The 23,633-nt window shown below is 47.0% G+C and overlaps 1 protein-coding gene across 3 annotated transcripts in view; it reads right to left on the bottom strand.

Moving 5' to 3' along the window:
* The window catches only part of VTCN1 (V-set domain containing T cell activation inhibitor 1), a 77,227-nt gene extending 54,216 nt beyond the window's left edge, over positions 1 to 23,011 (bottom strand). For 2 of the 3 annotated variants that reach the window (XM_034990200.1, XM_034990201.1), the window contains exon 1: positions 22,887 to 23,011. In XM_034990200.1, coding sequence (XP_034846091.1) covers positions 22,887 to 22,918 — 32 coding nt within the window. In that variant the 5' untranslated portion in view covers positions 22,919 to 23,011. The remainder of the gene's footprint in view (positions 1 to 22,886) is intronic. The other variant, XM_034990203.1, reaches the window with a different exon arrangement.
* Between the last annotated feature and the right edge of the window lie 622 nt (positions 23,012 to 23,633).

Raw genomic sequence — 23,633 nt, 5'->3', positions numbered from 1 at the left:
GCTGCTGTACCTCTCGCCTTATCAGCTCCACGGAGAACCCGGCGTTCTTTTCCTAACGAAGCCTTGATGGGAGCAGGGGGCTTGTATAATTGAGTGACGCTGCAATTCATCCTATACCTATGTCCACATTAAGCACTACTGTCTCCACAGGATCGCTGTTAGGGTCACAGAAACAAACTACGCTTTGTACAGATATTACTTATTGTTCTTAAATTATTAATGTTCATTCTTATTTTTAGACCTTCTCAGTATCCTTCAATTTAAGTGGCTTCTCATTGCTTGTAGATCAAAGTTCAAATTTTGCTTAGAATCTGAGACCATCATGAAAGGCCCCATATTATCTATGTGACCCTTCTCCCCTTCTGGAGCTGTGAATTCTTAGCAAAATGATCTGTGCATTGCCCTCCGTTGCCCTCTGCCTATAACATTCTTCTACCACTTCTCTGGCTATGAAGGGCGGGCCCCATTCAAAGCCCGGCTCAGCTCTGCCTTTTCTCTGACACCTTTCCTGAAGGCCCAGCCCAGAGCGGGCTCTCCTTTCTCTTTCCTTAGTGGATTTCAGGGGGTGAGGCAGGAAAGGGAACCACAGGGGGCAGGGCCCGAGAGAGGGGAGGAGGGCCAGGCACTGGGGTTTAGGATGGGGGCTAGGACACAGGAGATGGAACTGAGAAGCTGGATGGAGGAGGACAGGACAGTCTCCCTCTGGGGCGAGTACGTTTCCCATAAGCCTTTCTCCCCATCAGTCATGGTGACCTGGGCTCTGGCAGATGGATGGCCCACCGAGCAAATGACCTGGAGTCTAGATTACCTTTGCAACACCCGAAAGCCACAGTGACTGTGGCGACTTTTCATTCCTTTCTTGCCTTCAGGAAAGCCACACTGTCACAAAAGAGATTCAGAGAAGTGCTTGGGCTGTCTTCTCTCAGAAAGCCTAGTCCTGGGATCAGCTCATTGTTTATTCATTAAGAAAGCTGGAAACAAGTCTATCTGTCACCCTCAGAACTTTACTGGAGCATATATATACCTGTCAGGCGGTCTGACGCCCCTGTGTTCTGAAATGGGATACAGTGTCATATTTGTACCCCCCTAAGGCATCTGTCATTCACTCTATCTCAGTCATAGCAGGAAAGCTCCCCAGTGAAAGGCAGACCAGTGTATCCCGGAAATCAAAAGGGATATGCTGTTCCATCTTCCTAAAGTCCGACCCCGAGTTCCACCACAAAACCTCACCTGCTAGGACGCACATTCTCATTGTGTAGACGTGGGCATGGTTCTGCAGGTGTGGATGCAGGAAGCTCGGGAGGATGGACGTGTGGCAGTTAGACAGCCTGGCCCGCTCCTTGAGGGCCCGGCCTGTTGGAGTCATGCTCCTCAGCCACAGACCTGGGCTGCTCACACCAAGGATGGGAGTGGAGGCAAACCCTGTCCTCGGATCCATCCTTGAGTTAAACTCCTCTGTGAGAGAAAGACAACTCTCAGATGATCTCACTGCTACGTGGAATTTAAGAAACAAAACAGAGGAACACAGGGGAAGAGAAGAAAAAAATAAAACAAGACGAAACCAGAGATGGAGACAAGCCATGAGAGACTCTTAACTCTAGGAAACAAGCTGAGGGTTGCTGGAGGGGTGGGGGAGGGGGGGAGGGGGTAACTGGGTGATAGACATTAAGGACAGAGGGTGATGTAATGAGCACTGGGTATTATATAAGACTGATGAATCACTGACCTCTACCTCTGAAACCAATAATACATTATATGTTAATTAATTGAATTAAAAAAAAAGAAAATCCTCTGTGAGCGTAACCCATGGCTGGCCCAGGGTTTGGCAGTAACCCAGGGATTAATCGGTAACAGGGCTACTAGGAAACACAAAATTTCTGTTTTATCTTCTGGTGTAGACTTCTACATATTCAAATATCGTATTTTAGTAAAAGCTTAAAATGTAAATCTAAATATAAAATATTGATTTGAGCATAAAAAGTAAAGAATGTATATGAATTCTGGAGTGTTTAAACAGTTCGAACACAAATACAAGCTCAAGAAGAATTTACATAAATGTTGGATACTTCATTCCATTTCTTGCCCCATTTCTGGCCCCCTACCTCCGTGTTTCAACTGTTCTAAACTACTCCGGGCCCCTAAAGATGTCAGGCTGTTTCTTGCCTCCGTGTTTTATTCCTGCTATTCTCCCAGTTCTTAGAACATGGTAGGGACTTAATAAACGTTTGTTGAATAAATGCTTCGCCTTAGAGAATGCTTCTCTCAGAGTATCGAGCGTGTAGTATTTAAAAGTTGTTGAATTAATGAATAAATCAAATATCCATGCTGTGTTACTAAGGGAAACTAATGCAGTCTTAACTTTCGAACAGCCTTTTATGGGAGAAATTATCATTTATATTCCTCTCTAAAGGAAGATAATCTTTTGAAAAATTAGGGTCTATGAAATCTTGCTGGTGCCATGAATTCTAACACACTGCCTGGGAGGGCAGGAAATAGGAGAAGACCTAGTTGGCAGGAGTGGGGGTGGGGGGGACAGGAAGTGAACCTGGAGATGGAATTAATTGATCACTGCTGTGCTTGATCACTTGTTAAACTTGGGTCCTTTCAGTCATTTCTCTCCACCAGTGATTTACAAAATAGAGGTGTCCCTCCACAAGAAAAAGGAACTCATTGGGGAATGGAAAATTTAAATTTCCAGCAACAGTGGATATAAATATCCTTTAAAAATAACAATCTTGCTTTAAAAATGCTCTACATGCTGAATCAAACCCAAAACCGCACACACGTTTTTTGAACACTGGTTTTGCTGGCAGGAGCGTAGGAGAGGTTTGCAGAGGCTAAAACGAAAGAGACTCATGAATCCAGACAGGTAGGGGCAGCACGTGGTGGTTTCTATGCCGTCTAGTGGCCAAAAGCTTCCATCTTAAGAGCCATGCTGAAGACGGAGGCAAAGCTAAGGGGCCACGCAAGCTGGGGGCTCTGAATTAGAGACTCACATAATCCAGGACCCCCCACTCCTCCAAAGGGCGACCACCTCATCTGGTCTTGGTTTCGGGGGACGAGAAGGCAGCACTACCCTGAGATGGTGTGTATACCTGCCAGTTGTCACGCAGGTCTGAGGCCTGATTTCACAAGGCCTCTGGTTCCAAAGGCACCTAAACTAAGAATCAAGTGGAAAGGGTTCCTCGTTGCTAATGGGCTAATAAAGCAAAAGCAAACCTTCTCTGAAGACATACGCTCTCAATCCAAGCCTCAACGGATTTCAGCAGGTGAAATTTCCCGGACTATATAAGCTCATAATAAAAAATCACAAGGAAAAAGGTACCGTGAACAAGAATTGGTAGAAACAAGCAGCAGATTTGGAATGAAAAGACTTCAGATACTGAAACCACGGAGTACAGAATATAAAATAAGACTTTTCAATGTGTTCAAATGAAGGAAGGAGAGAATGGGAAGCTTGAGGAAGGAGAAAAAGACGCAATCTGACCGGATAAAGGTTTGAAAGACAACTAAACAGAACGTCTAGAAATGGAAAATAAATCATTGAAACTTAAAGCTCTGGGGCAAATTCAGTTACAACTGTATACAACTGGAAGGAAGACTCGGTTAAGCAGAAATAAGAGCTGAAGAATTACCCATGATGTGGTTGGTATAGAGAAACAAAGAGATGAAAAATATGAAAAAGAGGTAAGACACACCAAGGCCAAAATGAGAAATTTTAATATAATATCAGAGGTAAAGAATGTGAGAGAGGGAGAGAGAGAGAGAGAGAGAGGCAATATCCGAAGAGAAAAAGACCGAGTATTTTTTAGTATTTATGAAAGATCCCAATTTTCAGATTCAGGAAGCTCAGTGAATCTCAAGTAGGGTAAATGAAAGCTACAAGACACTCCATAACGCAGCTGATGAGCAAAGACCAAAACGATCTTAAAAACGGTAAGAGAGAAGACAGATTACCCAGAAAGGAATGACAAACTAATAGCTTGCTTTCTAAAGTCACAAGGGATGTCAGAAAAAAATGATGGAATGATATCTTCAGAGTGCTAAGAGAACAGGAAATGCGAGATATGAAGCATAGTTCTAGTGCCCAACAGGGATCGCAGACACAGATATGATATAGAGAGAATATGGCACCCAACATGAAGCCTTCATGCCCACTGACAGACTACTAGATGATGCTACAAGAACTGAAAAGTAAGATTTATACCTCCACTACGGGGAAGACTCAGTCTTAATGGTCATCCAGAAAATCGTTTCAGGCAATATTGAACAAGTTAGAGAAACAAGTGACAGACAGAGCTTTGCTGTCCAGGGGTCCAAGCTATCAGAACTTCAAGAGATGGGCGAAAGCAAACTCTATTGGGCAACCCCTAAAGCCCAGGCAGCCCTGGGCTCTTCATGAGCATGACCTTGCGGCATTAGCACAGCTGAAATGGCAACCTGTCCCTCCCACCCCTGACCAACACTCACAATGGGACCAGAGATCAAAGTTAAGTTTCAGTTTGTCCTCCAATCAGGGAAAGTGGAGGGAAGTGGTTTTAATTTTAACTCGTGTATACGTTTTTTTGTGTGTGAGTGTTAAGGTTTCGTAATTTTTTGTACTTTGGATTACCTGCTGGTTGGTGGGGCATTAGTGGGTACCACTACCATCTTTCTAATGCTCTGAACACGAGGGAGAAATAGTTGAAGGCCAGGGAGGGAACTACCTTCTTCACTTGGTGCCTTTCTTCGTTGTGTATATAACACCTGTAGGATAATGCCTGGTATGTAGCAAAGGCTCTAAAAATATTATATTCCTTTCCTCTCCCAAGAGGCCAAGGCCCATGTGAAGGAGCAGGGTGATGGTGGATACAAACTGTGTTGTTCTCCAGGCCAAAGGGGTGGAGGGTAGAATCAGGAGAGGAAGGTCTCCTGAGGAGACAGTTAGAAGCAGATTCTGTCGAGTACCAAGAATCCTACCAGGCCTGGGGGAAATGCCTCCCCGATTTTCCCTTGGTCTAGAAACTGATTAGCTTTGTTTCTCACTAGTCTGGATGGAGATGAGAAAAGGAAGTAATGCCAAAGTTCTTAAAGCTGCCCCAGCCACATCTATCTTGACTTAGATTTCAGAAGTCAGGATAAGAAACTAGCCTTGTTAGTTTCATATTTACAATGGCTTCTTAGTTTTTTTCCCCCTTTTCTAGGCATATCTTACCCAAACCAAGGACAGAAACAATCTGTCACATTTCAGTCAAATTCCGGTGGCCACCAGAGCTGAGAAACCCAGGATGGCCGCAGGGATGGGGCAACGTAGACCGGGGGCCCAGAAGACAAGAGGCAGGGATGACTGGTGGGGATGTTGGAACCTCTCCATTCGGCCAGGTTTCCTACTACCCAGTGAAACCCAGCCCCATTCTCCCAAAGGAGGTTTCCAGGGCCTGCCAGAGGAGTCAGACTCTAACAGGGTGGGGGAATCCCCTGGGCATGGAATGCTGCTTCACTACTCCAAAATGGTCTCTGGTTGGGAGAAGTGATCCTTCCAAAAATGGGAACGGTGGTTTGACATGTGTGAGAGGTCTGAAAGGGGTAGTTTAGATTCATAACTACTTGAATTTCTGGGCTCTGTCAATGGCTCGGAGGGACAATAGGTAACATAACTAAAAGTATAACAGGCCTGTGGACATGTGGCCATGGTAGGTTCCTCTCCATGTGGGAGGTGGATTGGACCTGTTTGGACAGCTGGGTGGGGCATCTCTAGGGTTCTGGGCTCGGCAGCATAAAGTTCAGTTGAGGGCGCCTGGGTGGCTCAGTCGTTAAGCGTCTGCCTTCGGCTCAGGTCATGATCCCAGGGTCCTGGGATCAAGCCCCACGTTGGGCTCCCTGCTCTGCGGGAAGCCTGCTTCTCCCTCTCCCACTCCCCCTGCTTGTGTTCCTGCTCTCACTATGTCTCTCTCTGTCAAATAAATAAATAAAATCTTTAAAAAAAAAAAAAAAGTTCAGTTGAGGCCCTAACTGGTCATAGCACACTTGTCCCCTGCCTCAGCAGTCTTAGAAGAGTAAGCTCATTCTTAGCCGTTCAGTATTTTCCTGACAGTTGTGTAAGGCCAGGTTTTGGGTTGGGGTTAGGGGCTGAGAAAGTGCAATGAGCTATTTATTACAAAGGAAAAGAAGGAAATTGGAGGGGAGATAACGTGCAGAGAATGAGAAGGAAGCTTTAGTGGACAGGGCCCCTTATTTTCCCTTTCCACTCCTAATAGCCGGGGCTGTGTTTGGGCAGATGTGTCCTCCGTGTTCACGGATGCCACGGAGCCGGGGACACACAGTGACACGCATCAGAGTCGCCTTGGACCCAGAACTGGCCCTGTGTCTATACATTCTCGAGGCAGATTCAGAGAGGATTACTATTTAGCTGCTAAGATTTCCGGGCCTCCTTTCAAATACTTAGAAAAGGACCCTTTTCCTAGCCACATTAACCAATTATACACTATTCCCGCAAACCTGTAATCTTTCCATTTCCCCAGGCACTTGGGCAACAAGGGGGCACCTCAGTAGCTTTTGTTCTGAAGCATGAAGTTCCCAGGAAGACACCATATTCTTTGAGCTCCCTTGTAAGCCACATGGACTCCTCATTCTTCGGCTTATGGCCTTCCTCCAGATAATGTTTGAGGGAAAGTGGCGACGATATGTATCAGAAGCTGTGTCTGTGTCCTTGCTGTCCCCAGTATGTGTTTCTATCCCGATGCTTGTCACATCAAATTGAAATGATCTGTTTGCACATTTGTGTCTCCCCTGGTCTCCTCTAAACTTCTCAGTAACAGGCACTGTCCCTTTTCCTTTTTGCGTAATAGAATGTTAAGTTTAAAATTTCAGCTGGGGTTCCAAGATACAATAGATGCTGCATACCAAAGGAAGATCCCACGCCACTGTGCAGATTTTTAAAAGGGGATCTTTGACAGCCAGGCCCAGGATTCCGAGACACCTCAATCAGATAAAGGATATAACAGGGGCTCAGAGTAGGGAGAGAAGATTTGTGAGGTTGTTTCTGAGAATATAACTCCTCCCCGTCACCGATGCACAAAGCACAAAGTTGGCGTGTGCTGGTGACACCATGTGCTAGACCCTAAATCATGCTGGAGAAATTTAATGTGGTCTAGAACAGGTCAGTGAGAGAGAAAGAGACAGAGACGGGGGTTCAGGTGGGGGGGATAGGGGACAGAAGGAACACAGGGCTGCATTTGGAGGTCATTTGCCCTTGTAGGAGGCAAGGAATACAGGAGTTTGTCCAACAGGCCAGATATCCTCAAGTCATGGTGAGTCCTCAGCAGTAGGAATACCAGGGGGAGGGGATTTGAGCGTTGAGTCATGTGAGAAGTGCACCTTTCCAGGACTGGGGGCTGAGGAGAGGCCAAGTTTTCATCGGATCCTTCGGAAGTTTTGTCATGTATTTCCCTACTGAATGCACTTTAAAAGGTCAGAGAGAGATAAAAATAAAATTTTGCTTTGATTAGAACCTACTGGTCATGCTGAATCAATATATCAGTCACATTTATTCCCCTGAGTGTCAGACATAGTTCCTGACTCATCCTAGGCATTTGATAAATACCAAACCGAGCTGATCTGATTTTGGAACATATTCTTCTTCTACTGAGCCAAAATATGTCCACGAGGCAGCCCAACTGAATGGCAGTCCATATTTTATTTCAGGGTTCTCTCTCCTCAAATAACCTTTTTGGAAAGACTTTATATGAATAATTAAAATGAGTAGCTAAATATAAATACACATTTAGAAATCAGCTCCTCATTGTTATGCATAAGTATTGTCTAGCTCCAGAGACACGATCTTTTTTTTTTAAGTAGGCTCCCCATGGAGCCTCACACGGGGCTCAATCTCATGACTCTGAGATCAAGACCTGAGCCGAGATCAAGAGTCGGACACTTCACTGACTGAGCCACCCAGGTGCGCCTAAAGACATGATCTCATTATAACCTATGGAAAGCCCAAATATCCTGTGGTCTAGTTTTTGACAGTGCCACTACCAAAGAAATACCACCCCAAAAAATCCTCTTTTGCAACTTCTATCCTCCTTATGAGCTTACCCAAGCTTTTCCTTCTTGAAATTTCCCCAGAACTCTCTCTGAAGTCCACTCCCTGGTTTCTTCTCCCCATAACTTTAAGTCCATCCTCACCAGCAAATCCTCTCTCCTCTCTCTTAGACCTTTCCCAGCGTTCTCTGCTTGGCTTACTCCATTGAATTCATCATTATGAGCTGGAGGGTGGGGAGATTTAGCAGAAAACACCCAAGATTTTCCTGAGGGGTTGGGTAGAGAAAGAAGGGGCTGTGAATATTTCATTGTTTCCTCTGTCACTCCATATAAGAGACTCGGCAAAGGGCAACCCTGGGAGTAAGGGGAAGAGGTGACCCTCTGTTTTACTACCTCTGGGGTTTCACTACTCCACAATCTCTCCCATCAGTAGCTTGATAATCAAGTGAAATCCTATAAGAAATTTAGCCCTTTGGTTTTGTTACTGATTAAAATGTGTAGTATAATATTTTATCTCATTAGTCACTGAGACCTGGGTGTAAATGAGTGTATTAGTTACTTTACTGAGAGTAGGGATGGTGGGTAAATTAAGGAGGCTAAGGCATGAAAAAGAAAGCCTTGGAAGTGGGAACATTAGATAGAAAATTTGGCTTTTTCTTTATCAAAACATTGGCAAGGGGTTAGTGCTGCTCCTGGAAAAGGCCTAGGCAGACACTATTATTTTGGGAAGACTAGATGGCTGGTAGGGGTGTGAGTGGGTGCAAACTTTAGGGTTAGGAGAGGGGGACAATTTGTCCATGTGCATCAGAAGGCTTACAATGTACCTAGCAAGCTTCCAACCAGTAATTCTACTTCTAAGAACTCATTCTAAAGAACCAAAGGGATGCATTCCCAAGGATGGCAACTACAGGGTTAGTTAAAATTAACATAGTAATTGTGGGCAAATCACTGAAAGCAGCCTACATGTCCAAGAACAGAGAACTGAGTGAGTGAATTAAGGCTCATTATTAGAGGCAGTACTATGTAGTCATAAAGAATCACATCACCCAAGAATATTTATTTATATGAAACATGTTCCCAAAGCCAGAGAATAGAAAGTAGTTTCTTTTTTAAGATTTTATACATAATCTCCACTCCCAACATGGGGCTTGAACTCACGACCCCGAGATCAAGAGTTGGACGCTCCACCCACTGAGCCAGCCAGGCGTCCTGAAAGTATCTAAAATAATATGCACTGTATGATATCATTTATTAAATATAAATACCGAGGAAAAAGACTGGAAGGACATAGTAATGGGGATTATCCCTCGGTTAGGGATGATAAAGATTTTGATTTTTTTTCTTTTGTGCTTTTCTGTATTTCCCAACGTTTCCACATTAATCCCACTTTGCATATGTAAACAAATAAGGAAAACACATTTTGCAAAGAAAACTCTATTTTCTTTAGGTTTGACCTGTCTTTTAGATGGCGGGCGAACAGGCTTCTTTCAACGTGATGCTGTTAAAACAGAAACAGTTAAAACAGGGGGTCAGTGGTTCACACTGTCAGAGTCAGAGCCGGGACCCAGTGCATACGGACTAGAAGTCATACAGAACTGGTTTGTCTTCAACTTAAGGGAGCAGAAGTGTTCATAACGTGATAGGCTGTTCACACCTGCCCAACATGATGGTTCGAGAAAAACCTCAGTTCCAGGAAGCCCAGGTGGGCAGCACCAGGAGCTCCCAGAATTTTCAGATAAATGAAAAACACTTCCTTCACAGTTTGGCACCTTTGGGGAATGCCAGTGAAAGCCCACCATCTTGCAACTCCCCTCTTTACAGCTGTACTTGCCTTAAGCGTAGGAAACGGGGAAGTAGCAGGATCCTCTACACACATATTAAACAGATTCTCTTGTAAGCCCCATATTTTCTGCCTCAGAAAATTAGCATTTACATTCAGATAACACCTTTATTGGAATAAACGGAATATATTGGGGTCAGCGTTAGGGCAACTATAGTTACCTATTTGCTAAATCTAATGAAGTTGAGCATTTTGTTGATCTAGGAATTTGTCTATGAGAAAATGTCAACCTGGAAATATGAGAAAACAGCCAGATTTATCTTTTTTCCTTTTCCAGCTTTGGTCATGGTCAAAAGCTTTCAAAGTTTGTTTGCTTTCAAGATTTTATTTTTTTTTTATTTTATTTTATTTTATTTATTTATTTATTTATTTATTTATTTATTTATTTATTTATTTTTTAAAGATTTTATTTATTTATTTGACAGAGAGAGGGAACACAAGGCAGAGGGAGTGGGAGAGGGAGAAGCAGGCTTCCCGTGGAGCAGGAAGCCCGATGTGGGGCTCGATCCCAGGACCCTGAGATCATGACCTGAGCCGAAGGCAGACGCTTAACGACTGAGCCACTCAGGCGCCCCACAAGATTTTATTTTTAAGTAATCTCTACACCCAGTGTGGGACTTGAACCCACAACCTCGAGATCAAGGGTCACATGCGCCACTGACAGAGCCAGCCAGGTGCTGCAAAAGCTTTCAAAATTTTAGTCTTCTCATACAGTTTAAGCACAGAGGTTTTGGGGGACCTCTTTAAGGAAAAAAGTCCCTCTGGTGCCTCAAAAGGGCCAAGGACCTGATAGCTTTGCAGTATCAAAACACCTTCTCATACCAATATCCCTCTTTGCTGACACTTACAGTTTTACTTCAAAGGGCTTTTAAAGAAAGGCAGTGGAACATGGCATTTGGGGTCTTGGCACTGAGGCTCCTGGCGAGCTAGGTTCTTGACACAGTATAGCCATCAAGCCTTTGGACCTAAAGAGATTGACCTCATAAGAGTCACCTTGCCACCAGCCTGGGCACCCTGACTTCCCCAGCTGCTGCAACCACTTATTCTTAGCATCAAAAATAAAATAAATTTCTTTCTAAACTAGGAAAGGGTATAGACTTTGGAGGCAGATAGATCTAGACTCTATTTTCGATTCCCTTTGCATATATTATATTCAACAGTTGTGATCATGGTTAAGTAGTGAAATTTATGATCCCCTGCAGAAAGTGTAAGTAATGGGCCTCACAGAGTCCTGCCATTAACCAAAGGCTTCTTGACCTCATCATCTCTCCTCACTCATTTGAAAATCGTTCTCAAAAGTGATTTGATCTCCTCTGCTGGTTTTGTACATCTTCTTGTCTTTCCACCGGACATCTCCCTTCACTTTCTCACAGCACCCTAAGCCTTAATTTACTCAGCTGCAAAATGGGAGGATAAAAGTCAACTTCTTCAATCATTTTTTTAAAAATTTTATGTATTTATTAGAGAGAGAGAGAAAATGAGCAGGGGGGCAGCAGGCAGAGGGAGAAGCACACTCCCACCGAGCAAGCCCAACGCGGGACTTGATCCCAGGACCCTGGAATCATGACCTGAGCCAAAGGCAGATGCTTAACCGACTGAGCCACCCAGGTGTCCCTTCAGTTGTTGAGAAGGTTAAATCTAGCCCACGCTGGTCTCTCCCGATGCCACTCTGGTCCCTGCTCTGCCTTCCCACTCGTCTTCCCTTCCTGCCCCACCTCATAGGCCTTGCACTTTGCCTGGATGTTCTTCCCACTTCTCCTTGCTTCACTAATTCCCATTTAGAAGCCACCTCCTTCGAAAGGTCTCTCCAATCACCAGCGCTGGATTAGAAGTTGATTTCAAAGCATTCAGAAACTGGCCTGCAGTGGCATATAGAGTACTGTATGATAATCACATGCTTATTTATCTGCCTCTTCTCATCTGTACTCCAAATGATGTTAGGCCCTACACCTAGTACATGACTGAAACCCTAGGATCTCTGGTGCCAGGTACAAAAGAGATGATCAATAAATATTTGTCAAATTAATCAGTAGTGTATGCAGAACTTGTAGAACCGTATTGACACAGGAAGAACCCAATACTGGAGGCCTTGATTATAAGGTCGTGGGACTGTAAGGTGATCCTACAGGAAGGCCAACACCAGAACTGATATAAGTTGTGGTCTGAGAGATCCAAAATGTGGGGCTACATCCCTAACACGGACAGACCCTTTGAAAGCTGGACCCAACAGGAAATGGACAATAGGACATGTATGACCCTTGCTTTTAATACTTCTGCCTATTTTAAAGTCCACAGTGTATGGGTCTTGGTGCTTTTTAAAAGTTGTCTTCTTCAAATGGGTGAGACAGCTTCCAATTAAAGATGTAGACATGTCAAGTAATGCAAGAGAGCTATGTGTTACCATCAATGTCACTGCCATGATCGTCTACTCTGCCTCATCACCTTTGATCCTCAGGGCGGTTTTGGGAGGTCCATGTATTGTCCTTGCTTAACAGGAGAAATTAAGTGACTGGCCTATTACACAATATAGATTTGGAAAGGGAAGTCGAGTCAGGCCCCTGTGGTTCCATATCCCACCCTTTTCCCATCTATCATGCAGCTGAAGAGAAGTAGAAACGTCCGTGCCCCTTCCCTTCCCATGGCTCTGAGAGCTCTCCAAATATCACGGAGATCATTTGACTTTTACGGGTAGAAGACACATGAGACGTGAGGATCTGAAAGATGATGTGGCTTGCTCAAGGCTTATCCGTGCTCGCGCTTTCAGCATGCCTAAGTCAAAGGCTTTGTTTTCACTTACATCATGAGAAATCAAAAAGGCTTGTTTTTACCCTTCCTGGCAACTGAGTGTTTGTAGCAATGCCCCTGGTAGGCGAAGCATTTCTTTTGTAAGCCTGCCCACTCTGGGCAGTGTCTTCCATCGCAGGACACGAAACTGCCAGGGCCCCATTCAATGTCACTTAAGTCCCGCCAGGCTACAATTAGCTACTTTAATGAACTCTCTGCTCTCATAGGGAAGCAACACCCTACCTATCAGCTCTCATCCCGCACTTCCCCAGAGTATTAGACAATACCTACCTGCACCTAACACCTGCTAGATGACTACAGGGGCTGACAGATGTCAAAATGCCTAGTGGCTCCACACAGGGTCTGTCACAGTGATGGCCATTAGGTTGTATATGAATGAAGGAGAAGCCTGTTAAAGGCTCTCTCAGGGGAAGAACTCCAGACGGTGGGATGGGGGGGTGGGAAGGGTGAAAGCACTGAGGACGTAGTCCTGGCCAAGCCCCGTGTCTCACTCTCTTCTACCTGAATCTACCCTGTCCAACAATTTCATTCTCTGTCACGGACATTCGGCTCTGGTGCCTGGAGAGCAACAAATTCAGATCTGGCTACGTGCCCACGTTCTTCATAGAGCATATGTGAGATGGTCCCTGGGGACATCAGCGCTGAGACTCCTCCCAGCATCCAGATTAGCTGAACTCACCTCACAGTTGTAAGTGTATTAGATGAGCACCTATGAACTGAGATGATGCTAATACCCGGAAAAGATAACCTAATTAATAATTATAATAATGAGAGGGCAGTCAACATAATACCCATATTTATTTAGTATCTGTCATTTGAGGAATATGGGGTGAGCTGTTGATGTCACCTCACGAATCCTCCCTATACTTTACGAGGGAGAAAAGGGCAGAAGTCAGTTACAAAAAAACCTATTTGGAAGAAGGTTAATCAGGGAAGAATTATTGTATAAGGGGAAGGTCTGAAAAATATGACTTTGGATATCAAAGATGAGCGGGCATTCCCAGGATGGAAAATACCAGCCTGCTCTTTTCCTCCCGTGCATTTGCTCAGTCCCTGATGCTGCTCCCAGGCTCCCACAGTAATGTGCTTTTTTCTATTCATGACTTCTGTTCTTGCCTAATTACTCGGGCCCCTAGATTCCCGAAGTGTGTCCTGATGTTTATTAATAAGTATTATTTTAAAAAGGATTACATTTTCATAACATTGCATCAATCACAATCAGTTTCTTTACCTTTAGGACTTTAATATGCTAATATGCCTAAGTGAATGTCCCAGAAGGGTACATTTTAGGTTGAACCTTTTGAAATTACCATTTCTGTAGGTCGAAAACAATTGAACATTGACAATTTCATATGGTCCAACTTAATAATATTCAACGCTTCCAAATTTGCTGGACTACCGAACTCTTCTGGGGACAATTTTTTTGCAGTATCAGTGTCCGCTGGCCTCACTTTGGGAACCACTGTCTTAGGTACTCAAACACAGAGATTATTAGGTATTTGAATCGTGCATGTTGCTTGGACTCCATGATGCTCTGATGCAACAGGATAATGGGTTGAGCAGAATGAGAAGCAGGCAGATGGGGGAATCCTGCTAGGCACTGAGGCTGTTTCCAAGAAGGGTGGCCCAATGTGGCCATCCTCCTACACCGCACTTGCTAGTACACGGCTCACCCTAGCATCCTTATGGGACTCTATCCCAACCCTGAAGCTTATGCCAGCCCCTTTAAAGGATAATTGTCCCTATACTGTTATATTTTGTTCCTGGACCCTGAGGCTTTTTAGCAGAGTAGAACCAATCATCAAATATAGGAAATGAATGAAAGGCCTCATACCAGAGCAGGTTCCCCAGAGGAAGACCTGGTTGGTTTTCAGTTGTATGGGGAGGCAGGGGAGGGTGTAGCTATCCCCAAACCAGGACCAGGCATAGAGAAGCAGAGGTGAACCCCAAGAGATCATACCAGTATCACAGGGGAAGGGGGAGTGGCATCAGGGGAGTGTAGTATCATGGAAACCAAGAAAAGAGATCAAGAAGTAGGTAGTGGGATATCTGCATTGAATGCTGTTGTGAAAATAGGAACAGAGAAGTCAACATTAGGTTTGGCATTGACAGGAGCAATATCTTGGTATAGTGGGGACAAAATCATGGTTTACAGTAAGGGTCTGCTAAGTGCTTTATATGTATTAATTCACAGTCTTATTATGCAGATTCTAACATCATCCTCATTTTACAGATGAGGAACCCAGGCACGGAGAGAAAAAATAACCTGCCCAAGGCCACATGGCTAGAAAGTGGCAACCTGGCTCCAGACTGTGCTAGGAACCACATCATACTCCCTCCACGATGCTGCAAATCTCAGAGCAGTAACTCCAGACAGCTCTCTCTTGGCAAGTTTGCGGAGAAGGGAAAAGAGACATGGGGGCATGGGGGCTGGGTCGGGGTGGGGGGGCGGCTGCTGGAGAGGCTGTAAGGCTTCGAGAGGTTTCCCCCTTGAAGATAGCAAACACTGACTGTGGGCTGCATGCTGACAGGGATACAAGATGAGCAGAGGGAGGACTGCGGATGCTGGCTGGTAGAAGCATTTTCGAGGAGCAGGCGAGATCAGATGGATCCCGTGGATCCAGGGCACAGAGGGGTTGCTCTTTGATAGGAGCTGGACTCATCCTCCGTACCAGGAAGGGAGGCAGAGAAAAAGGGCACAGGTGAGTATAGCAGGTAGTTTTGGAAACGGAAAGATGAAGGAGTACCTGTCTGCTGACTCCTCTTTTCTCAGCGAAGGATATAGCAAGACAATCATCTGAGACTGGGGCGGGAGGTGTGTGTGGGCGGGGGTGGGGTGGGCTGGGGGTGGTGACTTGCAAGAGGACTGAAGAGAAGAGAGGTATGAAATGGCCATTTTGGGTGGAGGCGGGGGTGGGAGAGAGCACAATGAGGAGCCCTTAGGAAGCTAAAAGAGACTATTCAATACCCCTAAATTGTATGGATGTTCTCTCCCTTAAATCTTTCATGGTTTTTATTCTATGAAATTTTTCATTCTAAATCTGCAGAAAAAGAAAGAGGGGAAACTGTCTGCCCTTTCTCCCATTACTGCTGTGCTGGGAGTAGTAGGAATACATTTGGAAGTGATCGGCTAGTAAATCTGAAACATTCTAGGCAGATGGTTTGGGATTGCGGGAAGCTAATATAAAGGGAAATATGACCTGGGTTTCTACCTGCAGAAACTTCATGTTTTTCCCTTTGTTTTCATCAAGGCCCATCTGTCCCTCTTTAGAACATTTCTTAAGGAGAACTGTGGGATGATAAATGATCCCAGGTGAAATTTATCTCTGTCTGGATTAAATCCTCCTGCTTTCCCCGAGGAATCAAGAGCGCAGAGAGAACGCTAGTACAGAGCTTCTGGAACTTGAGAGCACGTCAGCATCACCTGGATGGCTTGTTAATACACATTGCCGGGCCCCACCCCCAGGCTGTGATTCAGTGGGTCTTGGGGGGGAGGGCGGTACCAGAAGTAATTTGCATTTCTAACAGACCCAGGTGGGGCTACTGCCCCTGCCGTCAGGAGACTGGCTTGGAGTGTTGTAGAGTGTGTTGCCCCTCGGGTGGCCAGGATTGTTCCCGTATCTCACCAAACGGGGACTAGAAAAGAAGGTATCTCCAGTTGACTGAAACCCCAGAACAATTCAGATGCTGAGGTCTCTTAACCCCAGCTGCCACTGTTGGACTTGTCCTTCCTCTCCCTCCCTCCAAATCACTTTGTTATTCTGTAAAAACAGTGGGAGGGAATAATTGAATAAGAGTAACTCCTACAGAAAGCGCTAACCCTGCCAAGGGCCGCTCTCAACCTCTCTTGCGTGTTAACTCATTTAGTCTCGACAACAACTCTATGAGGTAGGTACTGTTATTAACCCCAACTGACTGGGGAGGAAATGAAGACACAGAGGGGTTCAGTAACGTACTTGAGGTCACCCAGCTAGGAATATGGAGAGCTGGAATATGAACACACGTCAGCTTAATTCTAGTACCAACATCCTTTCTACTTCTTTATATGTCAAAGGTAAATGTGGAGGAAGCTTCGGTCTCTCCGATTGAGGGAGCCTTGTTGTTTGGGTAAATCGTGGTTGGCTGCCATCCAACACTAGGGACACTGAGCAATATAGGATTATTGAAAGACCTCGGTTGTACCCACTTTTTTAAACTGCATAACCTTGGGCAAGTCACAATTTATTTTCATTGTCTCAGCAATGAATGTCTGAATTTTCAAGTTCTGAAAGTATGTAATTCTCACTGAGATTTAGTCACTTTTTCTTCCTCAGCTCACTCATCTAGAGCTCAGGTAGCTGTGTGCTACTTGAAATAACACAAACCAGGACTGGATAATCCCCAGGCTCCAGCCTGTTCTGGGGACAGCTCCCTCCTCCATGGTTAAGAACCCTGGCAGTCACTTGTCCCAGAGGAAGTGAGTTTTGCCAGTGATGAGATGGGTTTTGCTTCAAGTGGCAGGAGATGAGGCAGAGCTGATTAGAAAGATACTTTTCCAATAACAGTCAGTATGGCAGTCTAGGTGGGAACTAGTTGGTTCCTGCCATTGGCTGGGTAGGAGACATTGAGCAAGTCGTCTTGCCTCAACATTTGCATCTGTGAAATGGAGATAATTAGGAGTGTGGGGCGGTCTAGCTGGTTAACCATTACCTAGTGCTTGGTCAGGTCTCCGTAGCTCCAACTGCCCCCTGGAGGTTGTGGCTCTTGATGTCAGAAGTGCCTGATCAGTAAGATCTACCTGCTGAGCTTGTATACACAGGGATCTCCCCAGCTCACCTCATTTGTCTTCATGCTTAATACTGACAGAGCCAGACATTTATTCTAAACTAGTCATTCTCAGGTTGAGAGATGGATCATGTGTCAGATTCATAAACAATAGAAGGTGAGGTGGACTTGATTTTTTTTTTTTTTCAAAACAAGAATCTAGCAAACTCTGACTATTCTCCAGACCGTTGTTAGAGTTAACTGTCTTTAGGAGACCCCACTGGCAATTTATCCAAAGTATAGTCTCACGAGAACATCTATTCAAGAGACAGGAGGGTCAGTGGGCTCATGGAGTTGAGGTTAATAAGTTCTTACAGAGAACTAGTCATGTATTGGGCATTGTAGAATTGCAAGTAATAACTCTAGCAATAGCTAATATTTATAGAGCTCTTAGGGTGTGCCAGACATATAATCATTACATGTCATTCCCATAACCCTAGGAGTTAGGTACCACTGTCACCCCATCTTAGAGATAGGGAAATTGAGGCTCACAGAGGCTAATTAGTCCGACTAATTCCAGTGGGATAAGTGTTCAAGGTGACAGGAGGATTTGAATCCAGATAGTCTATCCCAGAGCCCAGATATGTAGCCATGGTGCAACACGGCCTTCATACAACAGTGAACAAGACAAAGGCCAGAACCTCAAGGGGCTAACTCTACGGAGGGAAACAGATGGGCACCAGGAACAAAAATCCATCAACATGGCCAACCACGAACATAAAAGGAGGAATTGATTGCAACCAGAAAGATCCAGGAAGACTTCAAAGTGGAGACACCATTTGAGCTGAATGTTGCAAGAGGGGAGTGGCATTGTAAGAGGTGGAAATGGGGAAAGAGTGCCAGGCTCAGAAGATGATGTACTTCTGATGGGGGCAGGAACACAGGTGCCACCTATTTAAGTCTTTCTTCTAATGTGCAGTTTTATCTCATTTTCTAACCTCCTATCCTGTTCATGGGGGATGGGCCCTGAAGCCTTAGATTTTGTAGGCTCAGAGAGTCTGAAAGTTGGGCCCATCTCATACCTCAGTGGGGTTGCAAGTATCATCATGACCCATGCTGAGATGCTCTCCATGCCAGCCCTTGCGTGATTTTCTCATCAGGCAAACTTTCATTGTGTTGCCAAGCACTGTCTTCTCTGGCCATTAATGTCCGCTATGTTTGAGCCAGCCACCAGCTTGAAAACATGGGACAATGGGAAGCAAGACTGCAGAGCAAAGCTCCTTGAGCTGCTCTTGTTCTAGCCTCCCTCATTTTGTGTTTCATGTACCTTCTTCTGGTAAAAAGATGCCTGTTCTTTCTCCACCCAGTAATTTCCTTCCTTTGACATGTCTTCATTAATCCCATCGTAGCTGGTGATTTCCCCCAGTCTTAAATGCTCCGAAGAACTCACTTGAGATAGAAGAGTCAGAATAAGAATAGATGAAGGATCCAGAGAAAAGGAAGGAAAGAAGGGTGGGGGGGAGAGGAGGATGAAGGGAGGGAAAGCAGAATAAATATTTGAAATCTGTGTGAGCTGGGCCTCATTTCTGCTGTAGTCGTGTCTCTGTTTTCAGGAAGGAGAGCTACCAGATGTTACAGCTATCTGGTGTTCTCTGCTGACTGTGCACCCATGAGCCCTTCTTCAGGCTGGACTCAGAGCCATCCCTGTCCCTTCTTGGCCTCATATGGGTGCAGGATCTCCTTGGCAGTATGTTCTCTTCATTTTCTGGGCAATGCCAGCTGAAATGCTGCATAGGTCATATTTTTATCTGGAGTGGATCTCTCTATCAGCACCAGACCTTACTGAGCCTGAATGACACCCCTTCCAGCCCTGGGACCTCTCTGAAACTTTGCTCTGTTGACATCCCTGAGACTTGTCTATCCTGCTCTCTTCCTACCTCTCCCACCATGTACTCCCAGCTCTTTCTTTGACTCATCTTCCTCTGCCCGCCCTTGAAAGTTGGTTTTCTTTAGCTTGCCATCCCTGCCTCCTTGCCCCTCTCTATGTGTTTTCCTTAGAAGACATCCCAAGTGATCATTCCCTGCCTATGAGTCAATGACTCTCAATTGCTATCTCCAGGCCTGACTTCTCCCGGTTTCAGCCCCATGCCTTCCACTGCCTGTTGAGCATCTCCAACTGGAGGTCCCAGGGGAACCTCAAATTCATCATGTACCAGAGTTAACTAACTCCCATCTCTCCTCACTCTTCCCTATTCACTCTGTCCAATGCAGAAACATGGGGCATTCCAGGCTCCTTCCTTTGCCTCATCTACTCCTACTCTGCACCACCCTAACTCCCCCTCTATTGATTTATCATATATTACTGACTTTCAGTTCTAAACGTTTCTGGAATTGATTTTCCCCTCTAGATCCCCGCTATCATTCTCTACTTCAGGTCTTCATTATTCCTTATACTTCTGACCGCAACTGTTTCCCTACTGTTTCTCCTGGCCTCCAGGCTCAGTGCCCTCCTATCCATCCTCCATGCTACCATGGGAGTAACCCACCTAAGACGAAAACCACCAAGATTCCCCTGCTTGAGAGCCTTCATTGGCTCCTCATCACAACAACAAATTCCTAACTTGGAGCCTGGTAGATAAGGCCTAGCATGACCTGGCTCTGCTTCTCCTGCCTCATCCCACTCCCTCCCTCATGCTTCATACTCTGATGATGATAGGAGAGTAGCTTGTAGCTTTCCAACACTCCATGCTGGTTCATGAGTTCTATTCTATTCTTTTCTCTGCACAGGGTGTCCTTCCCACCCTTCTTCACCTGGATCACACTAACTCATCCTTCAAGACTTAACCCAGCCATCCAGCCATCGCCTGGCTCAGGAAACCTTCCCCAAAGCCTTAGGTTAAGGAAGTGTTGCTGTTGCCTCCTGCTCTTATTATCTCTTGACCTATGAAGAGCAGGTTGGAATGATCTGTTTGGGAGTCCTCCTTCATTAGGCTATAATCTCATCAATGTCTTAGCTGCTTTTGCCCCAGTGCCCAGTCCAATGCCCAGCATATAGTAGGTACTCAGTTAACGTTGTTGACCAGAACATAACCTCGTTGAGCAGGGGTCATGACTTTTCCGCCCTTGGACTCCCAGCAGGTACTCAACAAATGTTTCATGGGCAAATGCTGTTCCCGTTGACAGCTATAATGGGAGGAGGGGAGGAAAAGTCTGATCATACAGTACTTAAATAGCCCAAGGAGGTCAGGCACAGTAGAAACCGCACATCGGTATTCCATCCCTGAGTGGCCTGCATCTTTTTGCATGAGATTGGAAGGTATTAAGCTCTCTGGTAATTATTTAAGGAAGTAATCCACCACCAGGCCTGCAGAGGATGGGCAGGCCCTCTCATAAGCTCTCCCACATCACCAACGGTCATGATCGCCTCAATAAAAGGAATTATTATGAATTAAGACAATTATGGCAAAGAAAGAGGGTTTGTTAGGGCCAAAAGTAGACACGGGGTTCCCCCAGGTGGGCTCCCAGGGCTCCGTGGGATGAATTCTCCAGACCCTGCTTCCCACCCAGCCCGCCCATTGACCCTCTTCCCGGTGGTCTCTTTGTCACAAAAGCTCTGCTGTTCTGTGCCTTGTCACTGCTTTTGCCACTGCAGAGCATGAATAGCTAATGAGGCATGCTGGGGCCAAGGAGAGGAGCCTCTGTGGATTCCATTTGGTCTCTAAAGGGTGGGGGAGTATGCATTTTGAACACCCACTTCCTGCTAATCCTCCCACCAAACCAGTCGGGCTGGTTGTAATGTATTATTAGAAAGCCCACACATCCATCTTTGGAACAACAGAATCACTTCTGTTGCATGAGTGTTTCACATCTATGGAACCAGAATGGAGGAATGGGGGTGGGGGGGCGGGGGGAGCTGGGACAGGCAGGTCAGGGAGGGGGTGGGGGGCGCAAGCCTGGCCCAGAGGAGAGAGCTTGGGTTTCAGAGTTAGGTAGAGTGGATTTAAACGCTGCCCTGCCCCCTGCACGCTGTGTGGCCTTGAGCACATGACTTAACTTCTCTGAGGTGATAATGAACTCTCACAGGCTCTGGCAAGGATTAAAGGAGACTTCTGTGTGGCACCTAGCCCAGGGCATGGAGATAGAAGGTGCTAGCAAAACACCAGTTCCTCTGACGTCGGTGCTTCCTGGGGCGTTCTTGCAGGGCAGGAAACCCCAGTGCATGCCCCCCTCTACCTGCTGCTTCTCCTGGGAGCAGTGTCCTTGTCGGAAGGGGAGTGCTGCCCTACACCCTTACTGGCCACGCAGGCCCCCCCCCCCAACCCCTGCAGCAGGACTAGTTATTCCAGATGGACACGAGGGTGGGAGCTGTCATTCTGTTTGAAGGGAGAGAATTTTCCAGGCTGCCCCTGGGAAGTAATGTTCCTCAGCCTCTTGACAAACTTCACTGTTAAGCTGAGCTTTCTTTTCCTCCCTCTCTCCCTTCTTTTCCTCTCTGTGGAAAAGACACCTAGAAATTAAGAGAATTGGTCTCGCAAACAACCCCTAGAACCGACAGGTACCAGCCTTCCTGCCTTCCTAAACACCATCATGAGTTGTGACCGACACTGAATCACCAACCCTCTCCGGGAAAACCCTTCCTTCACTTTCCATCTCTTTCTTTGCAGAAAGGGAAGTGATGTCCTGAGGGGAAAGGAGGCAACTAGAGGCCGCTAAGTGAGAGGAGCAAAATGTCAGGGCTAGGCTTTCTTCTTTCTTCATGTATGGGGGCCCCTCCTCTCAGCTCTGGGCTCTCCATCCCGTCAGCTCTACTTGCCTTCTGCATTTGTGCCTCCCAAGCTCTTCCTTCCAGTGTCCTTCCCTGCTCCGCCCCAGCCCCCAGGGTGAGCAGACTGGGGGGGGGGGGGAGGGTTTAGCAAATCCCTGCTTTCTCAGCAGCAGCTGCAGGAATCTCCTCTCCAGGGAGCCCCCAGGAGAATGAGGGACCCCTCCTGGAGCTGGGGGTGGAGGGAGGGTGTTGGTGTGGGTTACACAGCAGTACCGGGAAGTCACACCCCCAGAGAAGGGTCAGAACAGGCTCACCTGCTTCATCCCCGGGACCGTATAGCAGGCTCCCCTGCATCCCACCCATCATCAGTCACTGGTGCCTTCCATTCCCAGCACGCAGCTCCATGCCGCCCTGCTCGGTGCGCCCCAAGAGCCTCGATGTCTCGGGATGCTCTCGGCCTGGCGCACGCAGTCCCCTGACCCAGAGCTGCCCGGGGCAGGTGGCAGCCCTCCATGGCAGAAAACCAGCCTGACCCCGAGTGGCTGGGCTGCGACGCTCGGTCAAGTCCGGCTGGGCTCTGCGCCGCCGGGCTCCTTGCCAGCCCAGGGCTGGGTCAGACGAGGGCACAGGGAGCCCACGAGTCCTCGGCACCTCCCCCAAAGCCCTCACCCCTGCTCCCTTCCCCGGCCAACCTAGGGAAGAGTACGCTACCTCCAGAAGATGATCTGCCCCAGGGAAGCCATGGCGAGGGGAAGGGTCCCTTCCCGCGGCGTGTTGGGTGCTGGGGGACGCGGAGCTGCGGCCGCCCTCCCGGCGCCGTGACTCACAGCCAGCGCCCGCCGGCTGGCCTTAAATAGGGTGCTGGGGCCGGGAGTGGGGCGGCGGCGGCCGGCTCAGGTATGAGGAAGCAGGGCTGCCGGGCAGAAGTCCCCGCAGGCACGGAGGCTGCCCGCTCCCAGCCAGCCGGGGAGGCCGGGCTCGCAGAGCTGCCTTTCCCGGCCTCGACCAGGCCAGAGGGCGGAGGCCACAGCGGACCGGGGCGGGGGGTGGGGGGGTGGGGTGGGGGGCTTGCTTCAGGGTCTGGATGCAGCGCACGTCTTTTCCTCCTGCCTCTGGAAGGCAGCAGCAGGGATGGCGATTTAATCTCCAAATAAGAAAGGCCTGGAACAGCTCAAAGTGTCAGGGCATGTGCCAGGAAGCGAGGAGGCTGGAGTCCCTCCCTCAGGGGGCAGTGGATGCTCAGACAGACGCTGGTCACCACCGGTGTGGTATCTGGGGGGGGGGGGGGGGGGGGCGGACCTCAGGAGGGCTGTGAGCCCGGATGACAAGAGTGCTGAATTTGTCACCGAGGATGGAGCTGGCCCTGGGCCCCTGAGACAGTCCAGCCCGGTGGGCAGACCTCTTCAGGCTTCTTCTCAGCGAAAGGGGGACACCTGCCCACCCCACCACGACTTTCAC

The sequence above is a fragment of the Mirounga leonina genome, unplaced genomic scaffold, assembly GCF_011800145.1.
Source record: "Mirounga leonina isolate KUSES-001 unplaced genomic scaffold, KU_Mleo_1.0 Mir_507, whole genome shotgun sequence".
Classification (NCBI taxonomy): domain Eukaryota; kingdom Metazoa; phylum Chordata; class Mammalia; order Carnivora; family Phocidae; genus Mirounga; species Mirounga leonina.
The sequence above is the reverse complement of the archived record's forward strand: the minus strand, read 5'-3'. Positions and strand labels throughout refer to the sequence as shown.